General features: G+C 37.9%; 1 protein-coding gene across 1 annotated transcript; it reads right to left on the reverse strand.

Moving 5' to 3' along the window:
* Positions 1-295: 295 nt before the first annotated feature.
* On the reverse strand, positions 296-10910 carry trmt112 (tRNA methyltransferase activator subunit 11-2). Its single transcript, XM_062043424.1, has 4 exons — positions 10690-10910; positions 8150-8251; positions 7961-8053; positions 296-590 (listed from the first exon to the last, which is right to left on the reverse strand). The coding sequence occupies exons 1-4, from the start codon at positions 10762-10764 to the stop codon at positions 489-491; spliced, it is 372 nt and encodes a 123-aa protein (XP_061899408.1). The 5' UTR covers positions 10765-10910; the 3' UTR covers positions 296-488.
* Between the last annotated feature and the right edge of the window lie 236 nt (positions 10911-11146).

Raw genomic sequence — 11146 nt, forward strand, 5'->3', positions numbered from 1 at the left:
ACACACCCACTCCCAGTTCCCTTTAAAATGACAACACTGTCTAGGAGCCTGTTTCAACTCGACTTCATAAAGGTGGAGGCTTCTTGTCTATCTATTTGTTATCCTAATCACTGTTTTCTGCTGTGATGTGTGGTTTCTAGAAAAATCCTCCCAAACAACTCCCAGCCTGTCTTCCAGAAATAGAGCAGCCTCTGCCTGCCACGTCACCCGTCGCTCAGCACTGAGTGCACTCACCCACGTCTGCGTGGCTCCGCACACCGACAATTACAATAAATCCTCATTAGCCGCAAAAAAAAACCCCACAAGCACTTTTGGCTGTCAAGGACAAAAGCAAAGTTTTATTAAAGGAAACAAACCTGAATGTGTTACAAAAATACAGCTAAAATAACATCCAAGGGGGGGGATTTAGACGTTAAAACGGAAAGTCATTACCCGACATCAAAACGTCTTCTTTTGGAACACAAAGTCTGTCGGTGGCTTTTTTAAGTCTACACCTCGTCTTCGTTCAGAAGCATGTTGGGGATTCCTTTGGAGATGGGGAACTCTCGGCCTGACTCAGGACACTGCAGGCAGCCTTCTATCACCTCCACCTGCAGCAGCACAGGCACATGTGAGTCGCGCTGTGTCCACTAGGTGGCAGCAGAGCTCAATAAGAGAGGACAGACTTTGATTCAAGCACACTTGACAAACTCAAGGCCGGGGGGCCCCATCTGGCCCGCCACGTCAGTTTATGTGGCCCGCAGAAACTTGGAAATGTGTTTCAATTTTGACTTAAAAAATATACCCCATGCAACTCTATTATTTGATGCAAAAAAAAATTATTTTTTTTGTCATTGATAGCCTTTTTTAAAATGAATTATTAAATAGTTAAACTTTAATTTCTGCTTGTCACACTGACTTCTGATTGCAGAACATTTTTTCCATCCGTTTGTTGGCATACAATATGATAATTCTGAAGGAATTGCGTGTGAATGCTCCAATGCTGAAGTTTACAGAGCCCCTAAAGCAGGGGTCACCAACGCAGGGCCCGCGGGCACCAGGTAGCCCGTAAGGACCAGGGGCCGTACTTATCAAGCTTCTTAGAGTGCCATTTTACACTTAAGTCCTGAGAATTTGCGAAATTTAGTCCTACTCTCAAACTTAAGAATAAAAGCTTTTTATCAACGTTCTTAAGTCTAAGAATCACTCCTACTCTCCACGATATTTAAGAGACCTTCAGAGGTGTCTTAAGTGGTTAGGAGTTGCCAGCAGGGGATGGCACTGAGGCGAGAGAGACGTGCGCGAACGTTCAGGGAACGGAACAATGTTTTGGTTTTTTTTGATGACGAGCAGCTGATCAAACGGTATCGTTTAGACAGAGCGGATATTATTTTTGTCACAGATTTAATACTTTTCGATTCCTTGTTGATTTCTGCATGTGTCTGCAGTGGGCTAGCATATATAGAGCCACCCACACCAGTTTCAAATTAGTTGCCTAATTAATGAATTGGAAAGAAAATGTTATGACAGTAGCGTATGTGTGTGGCCGTGAGGTGAGTGACGTCAGTGAGTGTGTGGGCGATAGAAGAGAGGGAGCGGTAGCGTGAGTGCCGGCGGGGACTAGTTTGTTTTGTATTATTTTGTAGTTTTTTGTCAAAATATACACTCCCATTGTCCACTTAAATATTTCCAAGATATTTCTTTATTCTTAGACAAGGGATTCCCTTCCGTGATTGGTCATTTCTATGGACACCGAAATGACGTCACCTAAAATTCCGTTTACGGCACATAGTAATGTCATAATTCAGCTCTGAGTGTGACACTTAAGATTCAGTCCTACACTTCGCTGAAAGTGTGAGTAAGACGCTTGATAACTAACTTTTAAGTGCAGCTTTCAGCGAATAATTTATTTACTCTTAAGTCAACTCTTAGCAGACTTCTTAGGAGTAATTCTAAGAAGCTTGATAAGTACGGCCCCAGATGAGTAGCCCGCTGGCCTGTTCTAAAAATAGCTCAAATAGCAGCACTTACCAGTGAGCTGCCTCTATTTTTTTAATTTTATTTATTTACTAGCAAGCTGGTCTCTCTTTGCTCGACATTTTTAATTCTAAGAGAGACAAAACTGAAATAGAATTTGAAAATCCAAGAAAATATTTTAAAGACTTGGTCTTCACTAACTGACAAAGAAACAGATAACAGATTTGGTGTCCAGTTCAAAGTGTGACATGATTTATTTAAAAATTTGAGAGTTGACTTTTGTATTTTACATGAGTTATTATTTGTACAAACATGGTGCAAAGTAATTCATGATTTGTTAAAAAATGTTAGTGGCTAGCTAGTTAAAATGGGATATTGTGATTTCACAAGACTGTCTTAGAAGTGTTGCATACTGATATTTATCTGTTTCTATATATATTTATTGTGAGAAATCATTAAGATGATCAGTGTTTCCGCAAAGATAAATATCATTAATTATTAATAATAACATAGAGTTAAAGGTAAATTGAGCAAATTGGCTATTTCTGGCAATTTATTTAAGTGTGTATCAAACTGGTAGCCCTTCGCATTAATCAGTACCCAAGAAGTAGATCTTGGTTTCGAAAAGGTTGGTGACCCCTGCCCTAAATGGACATGAGAGGAAAAAAATGTTTATAATTTTTTTGGACATGTATCTCGTATAATAATAATAATAATAATTATAATTTTTATTTTTTATAACTTTATAAAAAGTTTCTTTCGTGCGCGCAAGATAGTTTCTCGTGCGCACAAGATACATGTCAAAAAAATAAAAAAAAACATTTTTAAAAAATAATTTAAAAAAATGTTCCCCCCCATGACCCTTTAGGGGCTCCGTAGAATTTGAACTGAAATGCTGGATTTTTTTTTTTTAGAATTGTTGAAGTAGAGCACACAATTCCCAAACAGGCTGAATATTTTGAAGTTGGAACAGTTTGAATCAGATAAAAAATGTGGGAGTTGTGGAACTTTGAACGATGTCAATGGGAATTTCCCCAAAATTTGGGAATTTCAGGAAAAGCGGGAATTTTTTTGGACTCAGTAAATATGTCCCTGGACACATGAGGACTTTGAATATGACCAATGTATGATCCTGTAACTACTTGGTATCAGATCGATACCTAAATGTGTGGTATCAACCAAAACTAATGTAAAGTAGCAAAGAACAGAAGAATAAGTGATTATTACATTTTAACAGAAGTGTAGATAGAACATGTTAAAACAGAAAATAAGCAGATATTAACAGTAAATGAACAGGTGGATTAATAATAAATTTTTACAGTTTGTCCCTCATAATGTAGACAAAATAAATAATGCCTTTATGTCCTGTCCCTCCTCTCAATCCAACACGAGGTAACACACACTACAACTAATCACACACACAGCCTCACACACCATTCTATAGTTTATTTATAGTATTATTGCAGATTATTATATATATTATAATATATATAATAAAATACACAGAGCTATACCGCCCCCTTGTGTCTGTGCCATCACAACTCCCTCCAACCATAACAGTATTGAATCGATACCTAAATGTGTGGTATCATCCAAAACTAATGTAAAGTTTCCAAGAAGAGAAGAATAAGTGATGATTACATTTTAACAGAAGTGTAGATAGAACATGTTCAAACGGACAATAAGCAGATATTAACAGTAAATGAACAAGTGGATTAATAATCAATTTTTACAGTTTGTCCCTCATAATGTAGACAAAATAATAGGTAGATAAATGACACAATATGTTACTGCATACGTCAGCAGACTAATTAGGAGTCTTTGTTTGTTTACTTACTACTAAAAGACAAGTTGTCTAGTATGTTCACTATTTTATTTAAGGACTAAATTACAATAATCAATCAATCAATGTTTATTTATATAGCCCTAAATCACAAGTGTCTCAAAGGGCAATAAATAGAGATGTCCGATAATGGCTTTTTTGCCGATATCCCGATATTGTCCAACTCTTAATTACCGATTCCGATATCAACCGATACCGATACATACAGTTGTGGAATTAACACATTATTATGCCTAATTTTGTTGTGATGCCCCGCTGGATGCATTAAAAAATGTAACAAGGTTTTCCAAAATAAATCAACTCAAGTTATGGAAAAAAAATGCCAACATGGCACTGCCATATTTATTATTGAAGGGGGCAGCGGGGTGTGTATTGTAGCGTCCCGGAAGAGTTAGTGCTGCAAGGGGTTCTGGGTATTTGTTCTGTTGTGTTTATGTTGTGTTACGGTGTGGATGTTCTCCCGAAATGTGTTTGTCATTCTTGTTTGGTGCGGGTTCACAGTGTGGCGCATATTTGTAACAATGTTAAAGTTGTTTATACGTCCACCCTCAGTGTGACCTGTATGGCTGTTGACCAAGTATGCATTGCATTCACTTGTGTGTGTGAAAAGCCGTAGATATTATGTGACTGGGCCGGCACGCAAAGGCAGTGCCTTTAAGGTTTATTGGCGCTCTGTACTTCTCCCTACGTACGTGTACACAGCGGCGTTTTAAAAAGTCATACATTTTACTTTTTGAAACCGATACCGATAATTTCCGATATTACATTTTAAAGCATTTATCGGCCGATATTATCACAGTCCGATATTATCGAACATCTCGAATAATAAACATATGTTTAATGTACCCTAAGATTTGTTGTTCAAATAAGGACAATAATGACATTTTTTGTGGTCCCCTTTATTTAGAAAAGTATCGAAATACATTTTGGTACCGGTACCAAAATATTGGTATGGGGACGAACGACCCTACTATAAACACACAGATTGAGATACATTTGCAAATAATTTTGCTACAATAATACTGCCATACTAAACACGTTTCTTTTATAATCATTTTACTGTTTTATAATTTTACAACTAAACGTAAATGCAAGTGAGAGTCAAAGGAATAGCCAAGCAATAAAATCAAGTTTTAGACACAACTCACTGGGTGTGCTATTTTTTAGAAAAAGCTGGTAGGACGCTCATATTGTCCTGGGTGCTGTTGATTCAGTCTCATCTATTTTGTTGTTCAAAGGACATGAAAACTAAGCAATGTTCATGCTACTAATAAGAATATTCGAAGAGACTCTGCCTGTCAATTGAAGGACATAGTGTATTACAGCCTCATATAAAATCATCAATAATAACAATAACAACATTAACGCAAACAGAGCTTTGGTACCGGGACCAGAATCGATGTGGATCGGTGCATCCCTGCTTGAGATGCAAGTGATATCCCAAGTTTTTTGAGGCAGAATTATTGTGAAATTTTGAATTACGCAACCTGTTGGACTAAAAAGGTTCCACCAAAATCTACAAGAGGAATTCAATTTCCCATCATAACCTTTTAGAACTGTTCAGGTAAGGTTCTAAATAACAGTAGTCGTATATTTAGAACCTCTTAAGGCCCAAGCTGTTTGTTTACATGTTTTTTTTTATTTGTCTTTGCTATTTGGGCTTATTGGACCCTAATTAGAATAAAAACTAAGAATCATCTTTTGATATGATGTACTTAGTCAGTGTTTCCCATAAACGGCCAAGAAACCTGTGGTGGTGGGGGCGTGGCTATGGGCGTGGTCACCATGACATCATCGAGTAATTTGCATAATGTACTACAATTATATGATTTTCTCTAAAAAGGCTCAAAAAATGTATACTTACTAATTAATAATAACAGTTTTGTTTTAAACGTCCATCCATCCATCCATTTTACAATATAATTACAACACTTTATGTACATATTTATATACAGATTTGAACAATAAGTTATTCACTGAAATATATTTATTAATTGTGGTTCTTACAAAAAATATATCTTATAAAAATATAAAAGCTAAAATGTCTCTTAAATCTCTGCTCCTTTAATTAGTGCATACTAAATAATTTAACTTTAGCCTACTACTACAACCATATTATTTACCAGCAACATAAAGTGAAACAGAGGCAGAGGTGTCCTGCCACAGTCAGTAACAAATAAACAGAAAACAGTAGTGGTGGTAGATATACACAAAGCTTCATCAAACATCTGATCCACTGAACAAAGAGCTCCAAAAATCTTAAACCTACACTTCTCTTTTGTAAAGTAAATCTGAACAGCCAACATGGGCATCTACATCAACTATATGATTTACCTGAGAAGCTTGTCAGGACACCAAAAAAAAAATATATATATATATATTTTTTTTTTGTGGCGGCCTTAATTCTTTCGTGGCGGGCCGCCACAAATAAATGAATGTGTGGGAAACACTGTTAGTCCATAAGTACACAATGTGTGTGACATGCTAATTCTAATTTTTACACTTTTTGTTCCAAATTCCATTGTATGTTATACTCTTCTGACACCACCAGATGGCAGTATAAGTGTCCACATAAGCGGCCATAAGACCCCAATTCAGTAGTGTTCACAATCTTGGAAATAAGAGCTGAAAGGTGCTGTCCATGCATGTGGCCACTAAGCCTTTAGAGGTTTTAAGTGTCCTATAATTAGGGATGATACTCGAAACCGGTTTTCCCGGTTGTTCGATAAGAAAAGAACCGAGTCCTCGGACTCGAATCCCTTTTTGAGAACCGGTACCCGTTATCGAGACCACTATAGTAAAGAAAAAGAGTTGGTTCTTTATTCGAATCCCTCGGAACGAATCCCGTCCCGACCAGAAATGCTCCGTGTGACATCACAAGAATTTACGTCACGTAGCTCAGTCATTAGGCGCAGATAGTGAAAGCAGGAAAAACAATGGAATAATAAAGTTCAAAACAATATAATCCAATGAATAACGTTACTGAGAGATTTGAGCAGGGTACAAACACATGACCAACACTTTTACGACCAACCGGAAACATAGCAACCAGGCTAGCAACGCACCTCCTTTACGGCAGCTGTCACAACGTTCTTAAAGCAACCGCAGCACATACATATATGACATGATCTCCCTTTTTTAACTTTTGTTTTTCTTTCCTTGTAAACAAAACAAAATCACACTGTATATGTGTTGTCTGTCTAATTATAAATAATGCAGACGAGGCGTGTTGGCTGAGTTCTTGACGTTTACTTTCACGGGTGACGACATGCAACAACACTTTTCGGGGCTACCGCGCATGCTCGTCGCTCCCGTTGCATGCTGGGTAGTGTAGTTGTTATGTTCCCTAGCTCATAACATCACATCTTTCCCCCTATAAAGAAATAATTTTAACTCAATAAAGTGTATTTCTTTTTTTAACTTTAACTTTTCATTTTTTTAGCATTGTAACCACATTTGCAAACAACTTTTTCTCTTCATAGAATTGTCTTTCAATAAAGAAATAAAGTGCAAAAATGTCAAAGCATCATAACAAACAGTTATGTCAAATAGCAGCAGAAGTGCACTTTTTGGAGAGCTGTATTATTTTCAGTTTTGTGCCCAAGGGACTGATTTTATTTAACACTGTATTATTATTTATACACCTATAGTGATCACAGAGACAGGTTGTTTTTGTGTTACTGTATATATTTGTTTTTCTGAAAAATCCCACTTAATATACTTTGGGTAACAACAGTCAATATTTATTTTTTTTATTTTATTTTTTTAGGGGGGTAACAGTCAATATTTATTTATTTATTAGCTTTTATTTTTTTCTTATATAATAAAAGTGAGCTTTTGTTAAACCAAATATTGTGTCTTTTTTTTCATATACAACAACCTATCTGGACTCGATAAGAGAATCGATAAGGAATCGGTTCGATAAGAGGATTCGATAATGGGCTCGAACTCGATAATTTCTTATCAAACATCATCCCTACCTATAATGGATAAAATGAGAAGAAAGTAACTGTTTTAATATTACATCCCAAAAATAAAAAAAACGTGTAGTGAACACTACCTGTAACAAGTACCACTTTTAGTAACAACTCAAGATGTTGCGTAGGATACGAGTTGGAAACGAAAAAGCATTAAGAGAAAAATAAATAAGACTCTGCACACCTCTAGGAGAACTCTGTGCACCTTCTTCAGAAACTCCTCGTTGCTCTCAAAGTCTGCCAACAGGTCACTCGGCAGGTCTTGTCGTTGACCCAACTATGGAAACAAGACACGTTTCTCAAAAACACACAAACTGTATTGTGATCGCATTCATACTGTCTTTGGAATAATGATAGTAAAAAAAAAAAAAACCTCATCTGCAGCTTGCACCAGAGCACTCCACTCCAGCTTTGGGATCATGCGGCTGACAAACTGCGGGTTGAACTCCACTTCGCTCACCTTCACCTCAGTGGCCTGCAATCAACTTTTAATTAAACACCACTTTCAGTCCGTTTCCTCTGGACCAGACCTGGGCAAATTAAGGCCACATGCGGCCCATTGAGCTTTTCAATCTGGCCCGTTGGACATTACCAAATCATTTTTTTAGATCTTTAAAGGCCTACTGAAAAGAAATTGTTTTATTTAAACGGGGATAGCAGACCCATTCTATGTGTCATACTTGATCATTTCGCGATATTGCCATATTTTTGCTGAAAGGATTTAGTAGAGAACGACGACGATAAAGATTGCAACTTTTGGTATCTGATTAAAAAAAAGCCTTGCCCCTACCGGAAGTAGCGTGACGACACCGGAGAAAGGACTGCTCATATTTTCCTATTGTTTACACCAGCAGCGAGAGAGATTCGGACCGAGAAAGCGACGATTACCCCATTAATTCGAGCGAGGATGAAAGATTTGTGGATGAGGAACATTAGAGTGAAGGACTAGAATGCAGTGTAAGACATATCTTTTTTCGCTCTGACCGTAACTTAGGTACAAGCTGGCTCATTGGATTCCACACTCTCTCCTTTTTCTATTGTGGATCACGGGTTTGTATTTTAAACCACCTCGGATACTATATCCTCTTGAAAATGAGAGTCGAGAACGCGAAATGGACATTCACAGTGACTTTTATCTCCACGACAATACATCGACGAAACACTTTAGCTACGGAGCTAACGTGATAGCATCGGGCTTAACTGCATATAGAAACAAAATAAATAAATCCCTGACTGGAAGGATAGACAGAAGATCAACAATACTATTAAACCATGGACATGTAAATACACGGTTAATGCTTTCCAACCTGGCGAAGGTTAACAATGCTGTTGCTAACGACGCCATTGACGCTAACTTAGCAACCGGACCTCACAGAGCTATGCTAAAAACATTAGCTATCCACCTACGCCAGCCAGCCCTCATCTGCTCATCAACACCCGTGCTCACCTGCGTTCCAGCGATCGACGGTGCGACGAAGGACTTCACCCGATCACAGATGCGGTCGGCGAGACGGAGGAAGTTAAGGTGAGTTCGGCGGCTAACGCGTCCGCTATCCATCTCTGTCTTCCTGGTTGTGTTGCTGTAGTCCGCCGCTAATACACCGATCCCACCTACAACTTTCTTCTTTGCAGTCTTCATTGTTCATTAAACAAATTGCAAAAGATTCACCAACACAGATGTCCAGAATACTGTGGAATTTTGGGATGAAAACAGAGCTTTTTTGTATTGGATCCAATGGGGTCCAAATACTTCCGTTCTCTCCGTGACGTCACGCGCACACGTCATCATACATAGACGTTTTCAACCGGAAGTTTAGCGGGAAATTTAAAATTGCACTTTATAAGTTAACCCGGCCGTATTGGCATGTGTTGCAATGTTAAGATTTCATCATTGATATATAAACTATCAGACTGCGTGGTCGGTAGTAGTGTGTTTCAGTAGGCCACGCCCATAGCCACGCCCCCACCGCCACAGGTATCTTGGCAGTTTATGGGAAACACTGAATGACCCCCCCCCCCCCCTGTCTACATTGACTAAAATGATTCCCTTTCCACTACAAATGATTTCAGCAAAATAAAGTCACTAGCGCAAAGTAAGTAAACATAATTTAATTTAAAACAATTATAACACCAACCGATTCAGCTCATTTAGGACATTCATGCTCTTAATCATTTTCCAAATATCACACTTTTCCCCAAAATTCCAGGAAGTTCCCATTGAAATGATTGGGACATTTCTTCCAAGTTGCACAATTCCCACATTTTGCAACCTATTCAAAACCATTCCAACATCAACACATTCCACTCATCCTGGAAATCCAAACCAACGCTTTCCCAAGTCCAAACCCAAATTCCGGTTTTCCTGGAAATTCAAACTCTTCAACGTTCAAATCATTCTAATATTCAAACTATTCTTCCATTCATACGACCTCCCTCTCCATGTGAGACAGGCCCCTTCTTTGGCTACTTTTAAGACCCTTCTTAAAAGAAACATTTTTATTCACTGGCTTTTAACCCAGCATGAGACTTTAAACTGTTTTTACTTTTTTTTTAACTGTTTGTAACTTTTTAACTGCTTTTCATCTCACAAATTGTTCTTAAGATCATTTGTATTTGCTTTTTCAATGTGTATTTTACCTCTGTTTTAAATGTTATTTTTTTTAGTCCATCCTTTGCATGGTACTACATACTGTCAGCAATTGCCTCTTCTAGTTTCACTTTAAGTTTATGTTTCCCTACAACACAACGAGAAGGTAACTCAAATAAAATATCTTGGGCGATAATTATCTTTCTAAAACGCTTCCTTCTACACGATAAAAGTAGTTTGCATGTCAATCAAACAAATTAAAGGAATATTCTGGACTGTTGTGTCATTATTAGCTGGTTTTTGCTAGCGTTTTTTGAAGAGCGTACCTTGATTAGCAGCGGGTATCCTTTAGTCACCCCCTTCACATGTGACGTCAACATGTTGTGCGTAAGAAGCTTCATGTTTACCGAAATGTGGCAATAAATTCTGCCAAAGACGCGGAAATAATTGTAGAAAAAGTCAACGTCAGTCACAGGCTAGCATAGCAGTCGACATGTGCACCGGAAGTTGCAATTTCTTTTAGGTCTCCCGGAAACGTTGCCCTCCGTTCGTTGGTTCCGCCGGTTAAAAAAAACAAAAAACTAAAACAAATAAAGTACAATACCGTATTAAAAGATACCACGCTAAAAAAATACTACTTAAATACCAACATATTAATATAAAATAAATGAAGACATATAGCTGAAGTATTAATTGACCCAAAATGTGGCGACTTGTCCAGGGTGCACCCCGCCTTCCGCCCGAATGCAGCTGAGATAGGCTCCAGCAAACCCTGTGACCCCA

Source organism: Entelurus aequoreus, linkage group LG04, assembly GCF_033978785.1.
Source record: "Entelurus aequoreus isolate RoL-2023_Sb linkage group LG04, RoL_Eaeq_v1.1, whole genome shotgun sequence".
NCBI classification, from domain to species: domain Eukaryota; kingdom Metazoa; phylum Chordata; class Actinopteri; order Syngnathiformes; family Syngnathidae; genus Entelurus; species Entelurus aequoreus.